Source organism: Canis lupus, chromosome 20, assembly GCF_003254725.2.
Source record: "Canis lupus dingo isolate Sandy chromosome 20, ASM325472v2, whole genome shotgun sequence".
In the NCBI taxonomy this organism is placed as follows: Eukaryota; Metazoa; Chordata; class Mammalia; order Carnivora; family Canidae; genus Canis; species Canis lupus.
In genome coordinates, this window is record NC_064262.1 from 394,603 (window position 1) to 416,988 (window position 22,386).

The 22,386-nt window shown below is 45.4% G+C and overlaps 1 protein-coding gene across 10 annotated transcripts in view; it reads right to left on the reverse strand.

Annotated features, from left to right (window-relative positions):
- SLC41A3 (solute carrier family 41 member 3) overlaps nucleotides 1-22,386 on the reverse strand; it is a 90,815-nt gene that overhangs the window by 27,895 nt on the left and 40,534 nt on the right. For 5 of the 10 annotated variants that reach the window (XM_025447579.3, XM_025447589.3, XM_025447609.3 and 2 more), the window contains 2 exons: nucleotides 16,944-17,051; nucleotides 1,862-1,933 (listed from right to left, as the gene is read on the reverse strand). In XM_025447579.3, the coding sequence (XP_025303364.1) occupies nucleotides 1,862-1,933; nucleotides 16,944-17,051 (180 nt within the window). Of the gene's footprint in view, nucleotides 1-1,861; nucleotides 1,934-16,943; nucleotides 17,052-20,580; nucleotides 21,072-22,386 lie in introns of those variants that run through there. The other 5 variants (XM_035703097.2, XM_049098156.1, XM_025447624.3 and 2 more) reach the window with 4 other exon arrangements.

Below are 22,386 nucleotides of genomic sequence, written 5' to 3' on the forward strand. Positions count from 1 at the left end.
GCATCAATCATGCAGAAATGTGCACACCTATGGACCAGGATTCGATGACTGAGGGGTTTGTTACCTGCCCCTTTCCAGACCCTCTGTTAAGGGTATCAGGAGCATCTCATTTAGTCTCCAAAGTTCTTTAGCCACAGGCCATGGGCCTGGCCCACATGACTCAGCTCAAGTGGAGAAGGCAGACATCTAAACACAGAATTGCAACCAGGGCCACCCCAGCAGCATGTGCAAGGCCCCAAAGAGTACCCAGTGTCGAGCTGGACCTGAGACCCAACTGGAGCTTCACTGCCGGGAGAACAGAAGAGAAAGGACAGTCCAAGGAGAGACAACCACATATGCAAAGGAACATGAGGCTGTAGGACAGGACCAGACCAGGAGCATCTCTGAAAACAACCAGCAACAGAACTTTAGGAGAAGGATTCTTGATGAGGTTTAGGATTTAGAAAAGGTCACTCAGGTGGCCATCCAGAGGAGGACTGGAGAGGAAGAAGCCTGGGACAGAACAGTGAAGAGGTTTTCAGTCAGTGAGGCCAGAGACCAAGAGGCCAAGGTGAGGAGGAAAAGCAAGGCTGATTCAAGCACAACTCAGAGGCAGACTCCTCAGCAAGTGGACATAAGGATGAAGAGCAGAGAGATTCTGAGGGCAACTTGGTCTCTAGCCTGGTTAATGGGCCCAGCAACCATGATTGTGAGACTACCACAAGCTGGCCAGGTGCGACAGCCCTCCACAATTAACATTTCACAATGGCCCATCTTATACATAAGATGAGGTGACTTGCCCAAGGGCCACCAGCTGGTCAACCTCCAAAATGAGCTTTCAACCAACAAACTCTTTAGGGTTGGGAACTTCACTAGAGAGGAGTGTGAGAAGATGAGGTGATGAGGCCAGATCTGGCTAAGCTGTTTCAGGGATGCTTCTGGGACAGGTAGATGGAGATGCCCAGTGGGCAGCTAGAAATAGGGACTCTGGAACTCAGGTGAATGATAGAGACATACAGCTAAGCAAATCTTGTGTGTCCTGCACAAGGCCACCCAGTTGATAAATGACAGCCTTAACTCCAGGCCCATCTGATCTGAGTCTGGGTTGTTTTAGTGGCCAAATAATCCCATAGGATCTGGATGAAGCCACTTATTCTCCTGCCTTGAACCAACCTCTTCTCAGTTTCCCCATGCCCCAGACTTCCTGACTCTGTAATACTCTGAGATTCCGAGGATGAGAATTTAGCCCAATGAGGGTCTGCTAGAAGGAGGTACAAGTCTGACTGAGCATGAAACATTTAAGGGACAAAGGCATAGAGGAAGGGGGGTAAAGTATCCTGCAAAGGCTAAAAGGAACAGGCTGAGAGGCAGGATGGTGACCTAGGAGGACCCTCCAGGCAGGAAGAATCACAGATGCTCTAGAAAAAGTAAGTAGGATCATGTGTATGAGGTGAGCAGAAGGTATGCCAATTAGGATGTCAGTGACCTTGGCAAGCACAACTTGAGTCAAAATAGGGGGAAGAGAGAGCTGTTAGCTCCATCCAGGCTATGAGAAAGAGGAGTGAGCAAGTACAGGTAAATCTTTCAATAAGCCAGTCTTAAAAGACAGGTGGGGGTGGTCGCTAGAGAGACCTTAGGTTCCTAGAAGCAGCATCTACTTTCAGGTAGACATGCTGGTGCCCTGTAGTTGAGCTGAGCCTCCAGGTGCTGTATGAGTGTGGTCTGGTAGGTGCAGGGTGGACAGGTAGCCCATTCCCGAAGTTCAGTCCAGAATGCAGGGATAAGCACTTACTTAGTTGTCACCTTTCCTATCTGGAGCAGGCCTGGCAGATTCAAAAGCAGGGAGGAGGAGATTCATCAATTGGACAAAGGAGAGAGTCACCTGAATAAGGGCGAGGTTACTGCTGATCACTCTGTGCTGCTCCTGGGGATCATCAATTTGTCCAGTGTTGGCCTAAGATGGAGAGAAAATGACAAAGGGTAAGACTGGCCAGGCACAAAGCCAGGCCAAGCCTTCCTGGAAAAGGCAGTCTCTCAGGAGAGAAATCAGCAAATATCATTTCATTGACATTAGAACAAGTTATTCTGGCCAGCTTTCAAAACTGGGGGTGGGAAACATAAGGACAGAAGTCCTTTTAAGAATAAGATGGTGTCACAGACCATCTCTCCCATGCTCAAGTACACATGACATTCCAGGGCCACCTGACTCTCAAGCTCATCCACAGACAGCAAGGAGAAGACTCCTGCTAGGAAGCCAGCTTGTGCCGTCAGCCAGGTCTTTGGCCACGTTCTCCCCAACACCCACAATTCCCTTCTTCCCCCCCTCCAGCAAGTCACATCTCAGATGACCACTAATCACCCCAACATGACCCCTGCAAATCATCCCATTTAAGAAATGCTTAAATATTTCTTCTCTCAGGATAAAAAAACAAGATCAGAAATATGATTTCTTCCTTTGAAAATGGTAGTCAGCTCCTAACTTCATAGCACTTGCCAGCAAAATTTGGGACATAGATAAATATATTTTCCTAGCTCCTTTGTACTGAGTTCATGAAGTTCCTGAACTCCAAGGGAAAAATGGAATTACTTTTCATGAACAAATAAGGGGATACTTTTGTTTTTGGCATGATGGACTCCTCAGATGCACCAAGGAACACCTATGGAGTCCCAGGCGACTCTTCCTTCACAAATAGACAGGTACCCACCTCAGGGGTGCTCACAGGGACAAGGGACCAAGGTGGAGCAGAACACAGCCACAGAGCTGCCCTGTGCCAAACAGCAGGCTTGTTTCCATTCTCTGCTCCCCACTGTACTAGGTGCTTACTGGACTCCGTATGCCTGTTTGTTGTTTCCTATCAGTCAGCCAACTCCAACTCTAGTTCTCTTCAGTTAAGGGGTGCTACTGGCCCATGACCCCTGAGTATGAATCAGAAAGGCATTCCTTCTCAAGATGTGATATTTCCAAGTCGAGGCTAAACAGGAAAGAGAGTGTTACTAAGAGGTGCAGGAGGAGGAGGGGAGGGCTGGGGAGCTAGCAGACCTCATAGAGATGAGGAAGGAAGAGCAGTAGAGGGAAGGAAGCCGTGAGAAGAGGTAGAATGTTAAGTAATAGGATTTTGGAGCATGTGTAAGTATTTCAAGACCAGGCACGGGGCCTGGGCAGCTGAAGTGGAATGGAGGTGAACATCACTGGAGAGGAAGCTGTCCAAAAATTGGGAGGCTTGGGTTTGGGGTGAGTTATCTATGTGGATGCTGAGATAGTCCAGGATGCTGGTGGGATTTGGTGTGAACATCGTTAGATGGTCCATTTTCTAGGACTGTGGAGGAACTTATTAAGCCAGTAAGAGGCAGAGAAGGAAGCAGGGCAAGATAGTGAAGACCAGGCCAGTAGGATAAACCACAGGGAGGAGACCCAGGGGCCAGGTCTCAATCAAGGAGATGGACACAGCTCTACCCTGGAATGGCAGTCCCAGAGATGTTAGGGTAAGAGTTGGAGCAACAAAGCCAGTCTAGGGGCACCTGGGTGGCTCAGCAGTTGAGCATCTGCCTTTGACTCAAGTCATAATCCGGGGGTCCTAGGATTGAGTCCTGCATCAGGCTCCCTGCGGGGAGCCTGCTTCTCCCTCTGCCTGTGTCTGCCTCTGTCTCTCATGAATAAAAAAATAAAATCTTTAAAACAAACAAACAAAAACAAACAAACAAAGCCAGCCTAAGCACAGGCTTGGTAACTTTTTGCTAAGAATGCAAAGAGAAAATCAGTGAAAGTTGGGGCATCTATTAGAGTGACCAACTTAGATTCACCTCAGCAGAAGAGGTTGGGGAGGCCCTTCCCAAATGTGCATTTAGATCACATACACTTGAACATTTTAAAACGCCTTTTAATGTCTAACAGGCATAGGTTTCTATGTGAAATCCTATGGGATCCTATCAAAGTTTTAGGTTTTCTAAAGTTTTCCTTACTGGCTGCATCAAACAGGCTGTTTTCATAGATTCAGACTGTGATGATGAAAGGTACCCTCCAGGTACTTCCCTGGGTCTGGATTGTGCCTGGAAGGCTGACACATAGAGCTGCATATACAAGCTCCCTTGCCTTGCTGTTTCTGGTTGGTTCTGACCAATGGGAGTCATGGAAAGGCCCCAGCAGGACAGCAAAGGTGAGAATGGGGTAGGTGTATCTCTGTGTACTTCCCGCTGCCCCGTGGCTGTGTTCCTTCACACAGACCTTCAGCTCCAGCCAAATGGCCCTCTCCTACAACTGACAGGTTGTAGGTTCAGCTCTCCAGGGTTCTGAGAACCATCCCCACTCCCACCTATCCTCTTGCCCCTTTAGGCCTAGACTAATCATCACTTCCTGTTGTTGCCAGTCCTGGGTGCTTTACTGCACCTTGATGGCTTCCCATAACCCTGTCCAGAACTTGGTCAATAAACTGTTCATTGAACTCTGCCTCAAATCCCATCAGTATGTTCCACCTCTAGTGGTCCTTTTGTTTTATTTTGCTCTATTCTTCTTTTTTCCTTTATTTTCTGGCCTCTGAACTCTTCGGAGTTCTCTAGGGTGTATTTTACATAGGACGTGGTTAATATTTTTGACTCAGCCCGCTCATACAGTCACTCTACACTGGACAAAATGACTAGAAGGAAGAATTCACCACAAAAGAGCAAACCAGAAGCAATACTCTCTGTCACAGAGTTACTGAATGGGGATTCAAATACAATGTCAGAAATTCAATTCAGAAGTACGACTATAAAGTTACTGGTGGCATAAAGGACTCTAGAGACTCTGTTACTGCAGAACTGAAACCTAATCAGGCTTAAAGATAGTTTAACTGAGATTCAATCCAAACTGGATGCTTTAACTGCTAGGGTTAATTAGGTGGAAGAGTGAGTGACATAGAAGACAATTTGATGGCAAGTAAGGAAGCTGAGGAAAAAGATAAAAACAATTAAGAGCCCATGAGGAAAGCCTTAGGGAAATAAATGATAGCTTGAGAAGGAAAACTATACATCTAATTTGGATTCCAGAAGAGGCTGAGAGAGAGAGAGAGAGAGAGAGAGAGAACCACAAAGTATATTTGAATAAGTCATAGCTGAGAACCTCCCTAATATGGGGAAGGAAACAGATATTCAGACCCAACAGATAGAGGACCCCCCAAAAAATCAATTAAAAATGTTCAACACCTCACCTCGACACTTAATAGTGAAACTTGCAAATTTCAAAGATAAAGAGAAAATTCTTAAACTCAACAGCAAAGAAAAAAACAGTCCAATCATGAAATGGGCAAAAGACATGAACAGAAATTTCACCAAAGAAGACATACACGTGGCCAACAAACACATGAGAAAACGCTCTGCATCACTGGCCATCAGGAAATACAAATCAAAACCACAATGAGATACCACCTCACACCAGTGAGAATGGGGAAAATTAACAAGACAGGAAACAACAAATGTTGGAGAGGATGTGGAGAAAGGGGAACCCTCTTGCACTGTTGGTGGGAATGTGAACTGGTGCAGCCACCCTGGAAAACTGTGTGGAGGTTCTTCAAAGAGGTAAAACTAGAACTGCCCTATGACCCAGCAATTGCACTGCTGGGGATTTTCCTGTCCCCTTTTTTGGAGTATCTTTACTCCAAAGATACAGATGCAGTGAAATGCCAGTTCACCTGCTCTCCAATATTCATAGCAGCAATGTCCACAATAGCCAAACTGTGGAAGGAGCCTCGGTGTCCATCGACAGATGAATGGATAAGGAAGATGTGGTCTATATATACAATGGAATATTACTCAGCCATTAGAAATGACAAATACCCACCATTTGCTTCAATGTGGATGGAACTGGAGGGTATTATGCTTGGTGAAGTAAGTGAATCGGAGAAGGACAATCATCATATGGTTTCACTCATACAGGGAATATAAAAAAGTAGTGAAAGGGATTATAGGGGAAAGGAAAGAAAATGAGTGAGAAAAAGCAGAGAGGGTGAAAAAACATGAGAGACTCCTAACTCTGGGAAACGACAAGGGGTAGTGGAAAGGGAGGTGTGTGGCGGTTGGGGTGACTGGTGACGGGCACTGAGGGGGGCACTTGACGGGATGAGCACTGGATGTTATACTATATGTTGGCAAATCGAACTCCAATAAAAAATATAGATAGATAGATAGATAGATAGATAGAAAGAAAGAAAGAGAAAGACACACACAAAAAGAAAGAAAAATACACAAAAAGAAAGAAAGAAAAATATACACAGAAAGAAAAAGAAAGAAAGAGAGAAAGAAAGAAAGAGAAAGAAAGAAAGAAAGAAAGAAAGAAAGAAAAAGAAGAAAGAAAGAAAGAAAGAAAAAAGAAAGAAAGAAAGAAAGAAAGAAAGAAAGAAAGAAAGAAAGGGAATAGAAAAAGGAGAAAATGAAATCAGGATTTGGTTCTTTGGAAAGATCTACAAAATTCACAAATCTTTAACTACACTGACTAGGAAAAAGAAAAGACTCAAAACTAGAAATGAAAGATGGACATTATTATCAATCTCTATCAAAATCACAATGGTATTTTTTTGCAAAAGAGAATAATCCATTTAAAAATGCATATAAGGAGCAGCCCCAGTGGCTTAGTGGTTTAGCGCTGCCTTCAGCCCAGGGTGTGATCCTGGAGACCCAGGATCAAGTCCCACATCGGGCTCGCTGCATGGAGCCTGCTTCTCCCTCTGCCTCTGTCTCTGCCCCCCCTCTTCGTGTGTGTGTGTGTCTCTCATGAATAAATAAATAAAATCTTTTTAAAAAATGCATATGAGGGGCACCTGGGTGGCTCAGTGGTTGAGCATTTCCCTTTGGCTCAGGTCATGATCCGGGGGTACTGGGATCGAGTCCCACATCAGGTTCCCCGCAGGGAGCCTGCTTCTCCCTCTGCCTATGTCTCTGCCTCTTTCTCTGTGTCTCTCATGAATAAAGAAATAAAATCATAAGAAAAAATTCATATGAAATTTCAAGGAACCCCAAATAACCAAAATAATCACAAAAAAAGGAAAGAAAAAGTGGGAGGTTTTACATGCCATGATTTTAAAACGTATTACAAAGTTACAGTAATCAAAACAGTGTGGCACTAACATAAAAACAGACATGTAGATCAATGGAATAGACTAGAGAGCCTAGTAATAAACCTTCACATATATGGTTGAAAGATATTCAACAAGGATGCCACAAGTATTCCATGGGGAAAAGACAAACTTTTCACCAAATCATGCTGGAGAAAATTGCATATCCACATGGAAAAGAATCAAGTGGGACCCCAATATCACACCTAGAAATGAACTCAAAATGGATCAAAGGCCTACACATAAGAGTTGAAACTACAAAAGCCTTCTATGAAAACATAGGAGAAAAGCTTTATGACATTAGATCTGGCAATGACTTCTTGGATATGATAACAAAAGCACAGAAAATAAAAGTAAAAATAAACAAACTGGACTACATCAAAATTAAAAACTTCTCTGCATCAAAGGATACCATCAACAGGGTACAAGGGCAACCTACAGAATGCATGAAAATATCTGCAAATCACAGATCTGATAAGGGATTAATATCCAGAATATATAAAGAACAAACTACAACAACAACCCAATTAAAAATATGCAAAGGACTTGAATAGACATTACTCCAACACAGAATGGCTAAAAAGCACATGAAAAGATGCTCAACATAACTAATTTACCAGGGAAATGTATATCAGAAATACAATAGGTACCACCTCACACCCATTAGGATGATCACTATCAAAGAAACAGAAAGTAACAAGTGCTGGAAATAATGTGGGGAATTTGGAACTCCTGTGCACCATTGTTGGTAGTCTAAAATTGTGCAACCCCTACATAAATTAGTATTGTGGTTCCTCAAAAAATTAAAAATAGAATTACCACATGATCTAGAAATTGTACCTCGAAGGAATTGAATGCAAGGATGTTAAGATATAGCTACATACGCATTTTCATAGCAATATTATTTGCAATACCCAAATGGTGGAAACAACTCTAGTGTGTACTAAAGAATGAATGGATAAACAAACAGTGCTCTATACACACAACGGAATATGAGAGTTAATAAGAAAGTAAATTCTGACATGCTAAAATATCAGTAAACTTGATCACACTCTGCTAAGTGAAATAATACAGTCACAAAAGTACAAAGACTGGAGAGGAGGGGCAAGATGGCTGAAGAGTAGGGTCCCCGAGTCACCTGTCCCCACCAAATTACCTAGATAACCTTCACATCATCCTGAAAATCTACGAATTCGGCCTGAGATTTAAAGAGAGAAGAGCTGAAATGCTACAGTGAGAAGAGTTCGCGCTTCTATCAAGGTAGGAAGACGGGGAAAAAGAAATAAAGAAACAAAAGGCCTCCGGGGGTGGGGGGGCCCCACGAGGAGCCGGGCTGAGGCCGGGGCGAGTGTCCCCAGGACAGGAGAGCCCTGGCCCGGAGAAGCAGGAGCTGCACCGACCTTCCCGGGCGGAAAGGGGCTGCAGGGAGGTGGAGCAGGACCCAGGAGGGCGGGGATGCCCTCGGGCTCCGGGGACACTAACAGACACCTGCGCCCCGGGGGAGTGCACCACACCCCGCAGCCGAGCTCCCTAAAGGGCTGCAGCGCGTGCACCGGGGAACCCGGGAGAAGCTCGGAGGGGCGGGCTGAGGCTCCCCGCATAGGGGGCTGCGCGGCCCCGGGGAGCAGCTCGGGGCGGCTCCGGCAGAGGCTATACTCGGAGAGGGCTGCACGGCCGGGAGCGCGATTCCAACAGCGCAGGCCCCGGAGCATAGGGCGCCGGACACAGCCCAGGATCCGGCCTCCACCAGGGACAGGCAGAGGCCGGGAGGGCCCAGGACTGCAAGGACCCTTCAACCTCCGAGCGGCCCCGAGCTGAGGAGATCAGCAGCTCCGCCCCGGAGCATCCAGGCCCCTGTAGACTGAGAGCTCCATAGTTACTGAGGGAGCTGATCCAGGGCTCCAGAGCTGGCCGCCGCCACTGTTCTTGTTCCTCCTGGGGCCTCACAGGATAAACCCCCACTGAGCCTCACAGTGGCCTCACCAGATACATACCTTAAACATCTTTCACTGAGCCCTGCACCAGGCAGGGGGCTGAGCACCTTCCCCAAGTGCTAACACCTGAAAATCAGCACAGCAGGCCCCTCCCCCAGAAGGGGAAAAACAAATTATTGACCAAGCAACACTGGAAAGTTCCAGGGGAAGTCAGAGATTGACAGTATACAGAATCAGAGGATACGCCCCCTTGTCTTTTGTTTTTTTGATTTGTTTGCTTCCCCCCGCCCTTTTTTTTCTTTTTTCTTCTCTTCTCTTTTTTTACTCCTTTTTTTCTTTCTTTTTTTTCTTTTTTCTTTTCTTCTTTCTCTTCTCTCTTTTTCTCCTTTTCCCAATACAACGTGTTTTTGGCCATTCTGCACTGAGCAAAATGACTAGAAGGAAAACCTCACCTCAAAAGAAAGAATCAGCAACAGTCCTCTCTCCCCCAGAGTTAAAAAATTTGGATTACAATTCAATGTCAGAAAGCCATTTCAGAAGCACAATTATAAAGCTACTGGTGGCTCTAGAAAAAAGCATAAAGGACTCAAGAGACTTCATGATGGCATAATTTAGATCTAATCAGGCAGAAATTAAAAATCGATTGAATGAGATGCAATCCAAACTAGAGGTCCTAAGACAAGGGTTAACGAGGTAGAAGAACGAATGAGTGACATAGAAGACAAGTTCATAGCAAAGAGGGAAACTGAGGAAAAAAGAGACAAACAAAAGATCATGAGGATAGATTAATGGGAAAAAAATGTCAGCCTGGGGAAGAAAAATCTACGTTTAATTGGGGTTCCTGAGGGCACCGAAAGGGACAGTGGTCCAGAATATGTATTGGAACAAATCATAGCTGAAAACATTCCTAATCTAGGAATGGAAACAGGCATTAAGATCCAGGAAATAGAGATTCCCCCCCTAAAATAAATAAAAACTGCTCAACACCTCGACATTTAATAGTTAAGCTTGCAAATTCCAAAGATAAAGAGAAGATCCTTAAAGCAGCAAGAGATAAGAAATCTCCACTTTTATGGGGACAAATATTGGATTAACAGCAGACCTCTCCACAGAGACCTGGCAGGCCAGAAAGGGCTGGCAGGATATATTCAGGGTCCTAAATGAGAAGAACATGCAACCAAGAACACTTTATCCAGCAAGGCTCTCATTCAAAATGGAAGGAGAAATAAAGAGCTTCCAAGACAGGCAGGAACTGAAAGAAAGAATATGTGACCTCCAAACCAGCTTTGCAAGAAATTTTAAGGGGGACTCTTAAAATTTCTCTTTAAGAAGAAGTCCAATGGAACAATCCACAAAAACAAGGACTGAATAGATATCATGATGACACTAAACTCATATCTTTCAATAGTAACTCTGAACGTGAATGGACTTAATGACCCCATCAAAAGTCGCAGGGTTTCAGACTGGATAAAAAGGCAGGACCCATCTATGTGCTGTCTACAAGAGACTCATTTTAGACAGAAGGACACCTACAGCCTGAAAATAAAAGGTTGGAGAACCATTTACAATTCAAACGGTCCTCAAAAGAAAGCAGGGGTAGCCATCCTTATATCAGATAAACTAAAATTTACCCCGAAGACTGTAGTGAGAGATGAAGAGGGACACTATATCATACTTAAAGGATCTATTCAACAAGAGGACTTAAAATCCTCAGTATATATGCCCCGAATGTGGGAGCTGCCAAATATGTCAATCAATTAATAACCAAAGTTAAGACATACTTAGATAATAAGACACTTATACTTGGTGACTTCAATCTAGCACTTTCTACACTCGATAGGTCTTCTAAACACAACATCTCCAAAGAAACGAGAGCTTTAAATGATACACTGGACCAGATGGACTTCACAGATATCTACAGAACTTTACATCCAAATTCAACTGAATACACATTCTTCTCAAGTGCACATGGAACTTTCTCCAGAATAGACCACATACTGGGTCACAAATCGGGTCTGAACCGATACCAAAAGATTGGGATCGTCCTCTGCATATTCTCAGACCATAATGCCTTGAAATTAGAACTAAATCACAAGAAGTTTGGAAGGACTTCAAACACATGGAGGTTAAGGACCATCTTGCTAAAAGATGAAAGGGTCAACCAGGAAATTAAGGAAGAATTAAAAGATTCATGGAAACTAATGAGAATGAAGATACAACCGTTCAAAATCTTTGGGATGCAGCAAAAGCAGGTCTAAGGGGGAAATACATCACAATACAAGCATCCATTCAAAAACTGTAAAGAACTCAAATACAAAAGTTAATCTTACACATAAAGGAGCTAGAGAAAAAACAGCAGATGGACCCCACGCCCAGCAGAATAAGAGAGTTAATTAAAATTCAAGCAGAATTCAATGAAATCGAGACCAGAAGAAGTGTGGAACAGATCAACAAAACCAGGAGTTGGTTCTTTGATAGAATTAATAAGATAGATAACCCATTAGCCAGCCTTATTAAAAAGAAGAGAGAGAAGACTCAAATTAATAAAATCATGAATGACAAAGGAGAGATCACTACCAACACCAAGGAAATACAAACGATTTTAAAAACATACTATGAACAGCTATGCGCCAATAAATTAGGCAATCTAGAAAAAATGGACACATTCCTGGAAAGCCACAAACTACCAAAACTGGAACAGGAAGAAATAGAAAACCTGAACAGGCCAATAACCAGGGAGGAGATTGAAGCAGTCATCAAAAACCTCCCAAGACACAAGAGTCCAGAGCCAGATGGCTTCCCAGGGGAATTCTATCAAACGTTTAAAGAAGAAATCATACCTATTCTACTAAAGCTATTCAGAAAGATAGAAAGAGATGGAGTACTTCCAAATTCATCCTATGAGGCCAGCATCACCTTCATTCCAAAACCAGACAAAGACCCCACCAAAAAGGAGAATTACAGACCAATATCCCTGATGAACATGGATGCAAAAATTCTCAACAAGATACTAGCCAATAGGATCCAACAGTAACATTAAGAAAATTATTCACCATGACCAAGTAGGATTTATTCCCGGGACACAAGGCTGGTTCAACACTAGTAAAACAATCAATGTGATTCATCATATCAGCAAGAGAAAAACCAAGAACCATATGATCCTCTCATTAGATGCAGAGAAAGCATTTGACAAAATACAGCATCCATTCCTGATCAAAACTCTTCAGAGTGTAGGGATAGAGGGAACTTTCCTTGACATCTTAAAAGCCATCTACAAAAAGCCCACAGCAAATATCATTCTCAACGGGGAAGCACTGGGAGCCTTTCCCCTAAGATCAGGAACAAGACAGGGATGTCCACTCTCACCACTGCTATTCAACATGGTATTGGAAGTCCTAGCCTCAGCAATCAGACAACAAAAAGACATTAAAGGCATTCAAATTGGCAAAGAACAAGTCAAACTCTCCCTCTTCACCAATGACATGATACTGTACCTAGAAAACCCAAAAGCCTCCACCCCAAGATTGCTAGAACTCATACAACAATTTGGTAGCGTGGCAGGATACAAAATCAATGCCCAGAAGTCAGTGGCATTTCTATACACTAACAATGAGACTGAAGAAAGAGAAATTAAGGAGTCAATCCCATTTACAATTGCACCCAAAAGCATAAGATACCTAGGAATAAACCTTACCAAAGAGGTAAAGGATCTATACCCTAAAAACTACAGAACACTTCTGAAAGAAATTGAGAAAGACACAAAGAGATGGAAAAATATTCCATGCTCATGGATTGGCAGAATTAATATTGTGAAAATGTCAATGTTACCCAGGGCAATGTACACGTTTAATGCAATCCCTATCAAAATACCATGGACTTTCTTCAGAGAGTTAGAACAAATTATTTTAAGATTTGTGTGGAATCAGAAAAGACCCCGAATAGCCAAGGGAATTTTAAAAAAGAAAACCATATCTGGGGGCATCACACTGCCAGATTTCAGATTGTACTACAATGCTGTGGTCATCTAGACAGTGTGGTACTGGCACAAAAACAGACACATAGATCAATGGAACAGAATAGAGAACCCAGAAATGGACCCTGAACTTTATGGTCAACTAATATTCGACAAAGGAGGAAGGACTCTCCACTGGAAAAAAGGCAGTCTCTTCAATAAATGGTGCTGGGAAAATTGGACATCCACATGCAGAAGAATGAAACTAGACCACTCTCCTTCACCATACACAAAGATAAACTCAAAATGGATGAAAGATCTAAATGTGAGACAAGATTGCATCAAAATCCTAGAGGAGAACACAGGCAACACCCTTTTTGAACTTGGCCACAGTAACTTCTTGCAAGATACACCGATGAAGGCAAGAGAAACAAAAGCAAAAATGAACTATTGTGATTTCATCAAGATAGGAAGCTTTTGCACAGCAAAGGATACAGTCAACAAATCTAAAAGACAACCTGCAGAATGGGAGAAGATATTTGCAAATGACGTATCAGATAAAGGGCTAGTTTCCAAGATCTATAAAGAACTTCTTAAACTCAACACCAAAGAAAGAAACAATCCAATCATGAAATGGGCAAAAGACATGAACAGAAATCTCACAGAGGAAGACATAGACATGGCCAACACGCACATGAGAAAATGCTCTGCATGACTTGACATCAGGGAAATACAAATCAAAACCACAATGAGGTACCACCTCACACCAGTGAGAATGGGGAAAATTAACAAGGCAGGAAACCACAAATGTTGGAGAGGATGTGGAGAAAAGGGAACCCTCTTGCACTGTTGGTGGGAATGTGAAATGGTGCAGCCACTCTGGAAACTGTGTGGAGGTTCCTCAAAGAGTTAAAAATAGATCCGCCCTACGACCCTGCTGGGGATTTACCCCAAAGATTCAGATGCAATGAAACGCCAGGACACCTGCACCCCGATGTTTCTAGTAGCAATGTCCACAATAGCCAAACTGTGGAAGGAGCCTCGGTGTCCATCGAAAGATGAATGGATAAAGAAGATGTGGTCTATGTATACAATGGAATATTCCTCAGCCATTAGAAACGACAAACACCCACCATTTGCTTCAATGTGGATGGAACTGGAGGGTATTATGCTGAGTGAAATAAGTCAGTCAGAGAAGGACAAACATTATATGTTCTCATTCATTTGGGGAATATAAAAAATAGTGAAAGGGACTAGAAGGGAAGGGAGAAGAAATGTGTGGGAAATATCAGAAAGGGAGACAGAACATGAAAGACTCCTAACTCTGGGAACCTAGGGGTAGTGGAAGGGGAGGTGGGCCCGGGGTGGGGGTGACTGGGTGATGGGCACTGAGGTGGGCACTTGGCGGGATGAGCACTGGGTGTTATTCTATATGTTGGCAAATTGAACACCAATAAAAAATAAATTTATTTAAAAAATCGGAAAAAAATAAAACTAAATAAAATGCGGAAATCAGTATTCTTTCTCTTTTCCTTTTAATATTTCCTTGGCTATTCTCACTCACATATGTATCTAGATCATCTTTAAAATAATATTGTCAATTTTAAAATAATATTGTTCTCCTAATTCCCTCTGGCATACTGATAGCAACAGCAGTAATTTTATAAACTAAAACAAGGAAAATTGGTAACTTTACAGCATTGACTTTTCCCATTCAGGAACTTGATCTCTCTCTCTCTCCAAATTTATATTTCCCTTGTAAAGTATTGCTGTTTTATTTGTATAAGTCCTGAACATTTCTGAGGCTTCAGTCTGAAGATGTTTTAAAATTAGTTAATGGCTTGAAAGATACCTCTTTTCTAACTGTATTTTATAAATGATTATTTCTAGTGTATACAGGAATACACAGATACACATTTATGTATGTCAATACATATATTTTTAAACTTTCATTCAGATATTTTGAAACCAGATCACTTTATTGAGCTTATTAGTTTAATAGTTTTGTAGTTGATTTGCTTAGATTTTTCCAAAATGGCAAAATCTATAGAAAATAATGAGTTTTTTTCCTCCTTGTCAATATTGGAGGCTCTTACTTCTTTATTTATTACATTACCTAAAACATCCAGAACAATATAGGTTCTGGAACAGAAATATGAAACAATGTAAATAAAACAAAGTAAATATAAAACAATATAAAAAATTCCTGTACTTCAAGTTGCACTAAGAATATTTTTTTAAAATCATGAATGCTCATTGAAAACAAAACTTATCTAAGGAGAGTGGAGCTGGATCACAGTTGCCAGGACAGAGTGGCAGGAGAGGCTGGACAGAGTATGTCAGGAGACATCTCCTGAGGAGAAGGAAATGTTCTAGATCTCGACTGGGGTGGTACTTACACAGGGACACAGATCTGTCAAAAGCCAATGACCTGTACACTTAATATTTGTGAGTTTCTATTTTATTAATTTATACCTAATATAGCAAATTAAACAAAAATAAAGAATGGGTGTGGAGTACCTTCAAAGGTTCTACTGCGATGATAATGGTATTCTCCTTGGACAGACGCCTGTAATGAATTATACTACCAGTTGTCTTTGCCCTCCCTGTTTGATGTATTTTAAACAAATTACAACTAAGATTTGATCATTGTAGAGAATGTTTAACATGTAGGGAAGCATCATGAAATAAAAATGTTATACTTTAACTGAAGAGATGGCAATCAATACTTCTTCCCTCTCAAACACTTCCCAACGTAATCACACATGTATGTGTCTGCATCATGTTATCTGCTACTTAAAACATTTCAATGTCCTATGAGGCTAGAAATGATCCAGCCCTATGCATTAATTCCCTATTACTATTGTAACAAATTATCACAAATTTCATGGTTTGAAACAACAAATGCATTCTCCTATAGTTCTGGAGGCACAGAGTCTGAAATGAGCCTTCTGGGGCAAACATCAAGGTGTCAACAGGGCCTCACTCCCCTGGAAGCTCTAGGGAGGAATCTGTTTCTTTCCCTCCCTAGCAGGTAGCACTACATTTCCTGGCTCTTCCTCTGTCTTCAAATCCAGTGGCCTAGCATATTCTCTGACTTGGCATCCCTCACATGACTTTTTCTTCTGAAACTCCCCTGTCTTCCTCTCCCTTGTGATGACACTGGAGCCCACCTGGATAACCCGGGGTCATCTCCCAGGCCAAGGTCCTTCACTTAACCACACCTGCAAAGACCCTGTCCACATGAGAATGGACACATGGCACAGGCCCCATGGATGAGGGTGTGGTTCCTCAGGGGCCACTGTCCAGCTGACTGCCCCTCACCCACCTCTCAGGCAGCCTCTGCCCCTTGCCTGCACTATTCCAGCTCTATCGCTCATCTTTCCTTCTCTTGTGTATACCACACCTCCTCTTGCCACAGGTACCATGCACATACTGGATGTGAGATGGGCTTCATAGAAGGGGAGAGACCATTCTACATAATGGAAGAAGACTTTCAGTTCCCAGGGTAGCCACAAGAGGTGAAGGAGTGACCACGAGAGGAAGAGTGTGAAACACAGACCCCTCTGCTGATGAAACATTAAAGAAGCCATTCTAGAGAAAAAAAATCCTCTAACCGAGGTGGGCAGTGTGGTGATCCAAATCCTCCATCTCCTCTCCCAAACCCTCCAGTAAGCCTGTGCTGCTCATTACAGCTTGTATGTGTGTGTGTGGAGCTGGGCTCAGGGACACAGAGCAGCCCCTGAAACCAGGTTAAATCAGTGGCACACAGGGCTGGGTCCAGCCCTTGTCAGCAGTTTAGCTGGGCCATGGAAAAACAGGATGGCAGGCCAGGAGGAGTGACCAGATGGAGCATCATGATAGAACAAACCTTCATGATACTGGTGTTTCCAGAAAGTACAGCCCACCTGCTAACGAGCTACAAGGCAAGACTGGGAGGTGCCCAGTGGCCAACCCCAGGGGACAGGTGGCCTAGACGCTCAGGTGTCTACTTACAGCTGTGGAGAGTCGCGATGCCAGTGTCATTTCCAGGTTCCCCTTCAGGCCCACCAGAGGTGGCACCAACGTCAACAGGTCTTTAACCTCCACAAACACGGGCCAGTGCTGGTGAGCAAAGAAATAAGATCAATCCGAATACACATGTTGGCACATCTTCCAAATTTCTTCAAAGAAGTTGTGGCAAGTTCCTTTGCATTTGTCAGACCAAATAGTTTCTTAAATGGGTTTAAATTAAACACAGAATAAAAAAGCCATGTAATTTTCTTAATACTATTCAGTGAAGAGCACCAGTGGGCCTCAGGAGAGCCCCTTTCTTTCTCTGGCCTTCAGCAGCTGGGAAAACCGGAGGCCAAGCTGGGTCCAAGGCTGCCTTGCAAACATGTGTGTCTGGTGTGGCCCATGTGTTTGCAGCAACAGAAATGAGTCATAGGCAAGGAGGTGCTCCTACTGTCTGTTGGAAGCCTCCCGGTCTCCCAGAAGCATCCGGCCCCAGTGCCCTGTGCAACTGTCCTATCAGTGCACCATATCCTATCCAGACAGGTCAGTTTGCCATCCAGTTCCTGGTGCAGGCCTCCCTGCCTGGGCCCTGGCCTCCCCTGAGGCTGGCATCCTCTACCCCAAGCCTCCTCCCACCTCTAGCAAGCTGGCCTGCTCTGAAGCACTCTCTGTTGGGCCAACACACAAGACCAACTCAGGAGTAAAAATAACCCCCCTCTCTCAGCATCCCCTGCCACAGAAGCCTCACCAATAACCAAAAGACTGTCTGTACTACGCGTACAGCCTGAGCAGAGCAGACAGGTCCCCTCCCCACCTGTCCAGCGCCCTGTCCCCATGACCATGGCCACTTGATCTTCCTCACTCCTTGCAAATGCCCCCTCATTCATCTGTATCTCTGCACACAGAGTTCCCTTTGCTTGGAACGTTTGCTACCTCTCACATCATCCTAGAAACTGTTATATTGTCCTTTAAGGTCCAACTCCATTGTCTTGTTGAACACAGATTCTCTGAACCCTCTGGGAAGAATGAATTGTTTCCTCTTTCTTGGCTCACTGCTTCTGCTCCCTTATACTCCTTTGTGGGATGATCCAATGAGCACCTGCCTCACCCGCGAGGCTACAAATGCCAGGAAGGCAGGGACAGGTTTGTTTCTACTCACTGCGACACCCCCAAGGCCCAAGAGCAGCTGGCACAGAATTCAACACAATATGCTGAGTGAGTAAATGAGGAACCAGATGAATGAATGAATTCACCTAACCTACTCTGCGCTGCAAAGCAGGCATCCTGTCTGAATCCTCTCTGACTCTAACAGTTAAAACCACAGTCATTGCCTCTGGGTGCATGCTCACTCACATAACCCCGATAAAGTCTGAAGGACACACATGACCTGATAACAGAGGCTTCCTCCAGGAAAAAATGGAGACTGAGGGCTTAACTTCAACTGCAATATTTATTTTATAAAAAAGAGAAACATTTGTACTTTCCTTGTGTAACAGAAAAATAATTTTTTGAAAAATAAAAATGAACTGCTACTCTGGCCACTTACTGGGTCTCAATCCCTGGGCCCCACTAGAGACTGAACCCAGACCCTATAAACAGAGACCCCTGGCCCCAAGTCTAGAGGTCAAGCCAGCACCTGCACCGTGGCCTTGGGGCCAGCCCACTGTGCCAGGGGCGGCCATACAGCGCATTTGCCAGGTGGTCGTGCTTGATGCAGACTCACACACCCCAAGGCCCCAGCATGCAGAGCCTGGGTGCAGCTGGGGCAGGTCACCCTCCTGTGCTGTGGCCTCCTCTGGGGAGCGGCACTGGCAAGGCCGCCTCCTGCACCACTGAGCGGCTGCGAGCAGGGTGGTTGTGGTGCACAGGCAGGAGCCACACAAACTTGAGTGCCCTTGAATTTCACCGCCCGGAAGTCACTGCATGTTTGCAAAGTGGGGAGAAGGAATGAGCAGTGTCTTCCGGGGCTGTTTTCTGTTTCTCTCAGCTGCTGGGCCTCCTGATGCTGGATGGCTCAAGGCCTGAAATTGCAATCTTCCCCCAGTCTGCTCTGGGCCCGAGCCTAAGACACCCCTTCTTGTGCACGCTCGACACACAGGCCCAGAGAGGTGTTCCGCCCTCCAGCTGGACTTCTTCCTAGACTGGCCTTCTGTGCCACCTTTACTGTTGGCCACGCATCATCCCAAGCCCATCTTCCCCTCACATGCCACCACATCTTCTAGACTCTACCAAGATCCTTCAACTGATTGATCAATAGTTTCCCAGGCCATAGCAAGTAAGGGAAATGCAAGGTGGTTGGAGGGGGTCGAACCCATGCTCCACAAGGAGGTCATGGAAGGTCAAAAAAGAAGAGACCCAGAGCAGAGCCTTTCTCCCCAGGATCCACAGAAGGGTCTTAGGGAAGGGGTGAGACTACTGGAGCAGCTCAAGGGATGAAGCTCTGAGGTGGGAGAGATGGGTATCTAGGCTGCAAGCCCAAATGAATGCTGACAGCAAGCTGCCCCAGCCCCAGGACGGAGGAGCACCATCTGCTGAGCTGTGCAAGCAGAGGCCACCCAGGAGGCATCATGAGCCTAATCCAGAGGCCAAGGGACAGGTGGGTGTTGAGTATCCCTTTCCACCTCAGAGACAGGTGCACAGGGAATGCTGAGTGGTCATCGGGAAGGAGATACGGGACAGCAAGCTGCCCCAGCCCCAGGACGGAGGAGCACCATCTGCTGAGCTGTGCAAGCAGAGGCCACCCAGGAGGCATCATGAGCCTAATCCAGAGGCCAAGGGACAGGTGGGTGTTGAGTATCCCTTTCCACCTCAGAGACAGGTGCACAGGGAATGCTGAGTGGTCATCGGGAAGGAGATACGGGTTTAACTGAGGAAGGCACACACTAGCTGGGATGTCCCCAGGGCCTCCAAAATGAAATTTAAATTTAATTCCACTGACTAAAAAGCATATCATATAGTATGATGCCATACTTTCTTAACAGATACACACCACAATGTTGATAGAGATCATGGGCACCCTCACTTCTTCACTTACATTTATTGCCTAGTTTTTCTGGAATCACAAACTAATTCTATAAAGATGTTTAGGCAAACAGAGCCAACCCTCGATGATTCAGACAGCATCACCTGAGCCAATCCCAGGGCATAAGCAGACCAGAAGAAGTGAAGTATATGCTCACTTGGAGGCCTCCCCACAAATGCCTCCACGCAACAGAGATCACCACATCCCCATGCTTGCCTGGACCCCAGCCCAGGCTCCAGACCTTGTCCCCCTCCCATGAAGAGCCCCATAGAGATGGGGGTAGCTGGAGGGAACAGTGCCCACCCTCACAACCCTATGATGCAGGTGCATTCGTTAACCCCATCTATAGCTGGGGAAGCTGATGAGGGGGAGGCTAACGAATTTTCTCAGGGAGTGAGCAAATGGCAGAGGATCTGAACCTCCCCAAGGCTATTGGAGGAACCTGCAGCAGGCACCATTGCGGGACTCCTGGACATCAGGCCAGGCTCAGGGCTGCAGCCCCACTCAGGGCCTCTGCTGTCCCCTGGCCAGTCCTATCCGTGATGCCCAGGGAGCCTGGTTCTCCTCACCCTCCACCCAGGGCCCTGAGCTGGCCCTCATATACCCAGTACGCACTTGGATGGTGTTCATCACCAGGCCGGCTGTCAACATGCCCAAGCCGGAGAGTAGAATGGGCACCACAATCTGGCAAATGATAGTGAAGATGGTCTCAGGGAAGACTCCATGGGGGGACCGGGTGAGTTCACAGCTGAAGCCTCGCAGCTTCTGGCCCTGGAAGCGAAACTCCAGATTCAGCTGGGTGACCACCATGGTCAGGCTGCGACCACATCTGCAGGAGCAAGATGTCCAAGTCTATCCTCTGTCCTCTTTGCCCACACCAGGGTACGTTTCCTAAGAGGTCCACACAGGTAACATTGCCAGTGCTCTGAGCTGGCAGAAGGCTCCCCGACTGCCCCTCAGCCAAGGGCGAGAGCAAGCAAGGAACAAAGGCCAGTGTGACTCAGAGCTTCAGTCGGGGCCTTGGCGAGCTCCTGCTTTCTGTCCACTCCCTCAGATCAGGTTCCGCTCAGAGTGGTTGCCATGTCAGCCGGGACCTCCCTCAGCTGGATGGTTGTGAGGAGGCTCAAAGTCTCTCTCAGTGACCTTGATAGCATCCAGCCATCCAGCCCACACTGACTTGGGCTGGACCCAGGGAGATAGAGCTGCAGGAGGCCTGGCCTTGGTGAGGGCCACAAAGAATCCTGCCCGCCTCTGTACATGCAACCCAGGCTGCTTCTACGCTTGGCAGAGAAGGGCCTGGAGAAATCTCCATAAAGGACACACTCCTACCGCCCCCTGAGGAGTTTCATTCTTTAAGGTCGAGAGGGCTGGAGGCACCCAAGAAAGAAGCCATGTCCTACAATCCCCATGACTTCAGAGTCCAAAGGCTCATGACCATAGGAAGATATATTCACAGAGTAAATGCAGCCCTGTTCTTTACCAAGGGCCCAGAAGGCTTATAAACATGCTTCAAAAGGGACCCCACCATTCTCATCCACTACAAAGGTCAGACCAGCCCTAATTCTCCGCTGGCTCCCCAACCCAGAGAACTAGCTGGGATGTCACCTCTGCTGCCAGGGATTCGACTGTTGAGTGTGCCCTGTGCATTCATTCCACAGGTACCAGGGACGAATTGTCAGGCCTGAGGGCTGGCTGGAACAAGGATCATGGCCACAGCCAAACGAGGACTGAGGTCAGAAACACACTCACCTACTGACCCCAGGGGACTTCACCTGGACCAGGCCCTGATCTAGGGCTCAACTTCTGCTCCTGTTCCTCTTGGGCAACTCAGGTGGCTACCCTCTGTTGAACAGTCTAACCCACACTCAGGTCCCATCCCCTTAGCCTGGAGTTCATGGTCCTCACCAATCTAGATCCTCCTGACTTCCCCAACCCTACCCACCTCCTCACCAACTACAGCCAAACTTGTCCAACAATTATCTCCCTCAAATGCCAGATACTGCTCCTCTCTGCACCTGTCCTTACACAATTCATCTACTCATTCATTCAACAGATACTTTTAAGCCCTTTCTTGGAGCCAGATAATGAGCTCTAACCATCTTGGACTTTCCTCCCATCAAGAGTTGGAGTTTCTGTCTCCTCCCCTTTGATTTGTGACTGCAAATAGACCAAATAGACCAGTAGAACACAGCAGAAGAGACACCATGCCAGTCCGATTCTTGAGAAACTGAGTCTCTACTTCCCATCTCCTGAGATGCTCATGCTTGAAACCTAAACACCATGCTGTGAGGAACCCAAGTGGTCACACAGAGAGGCCACCTACAACTGAGATTCCAAGTGACAGCCAGCAGCAACTTTCACGTCCTGTGACTGAACTAGACTGCAATGTGCACAATGCGTAGCAAGTCAACCAAGCAGATT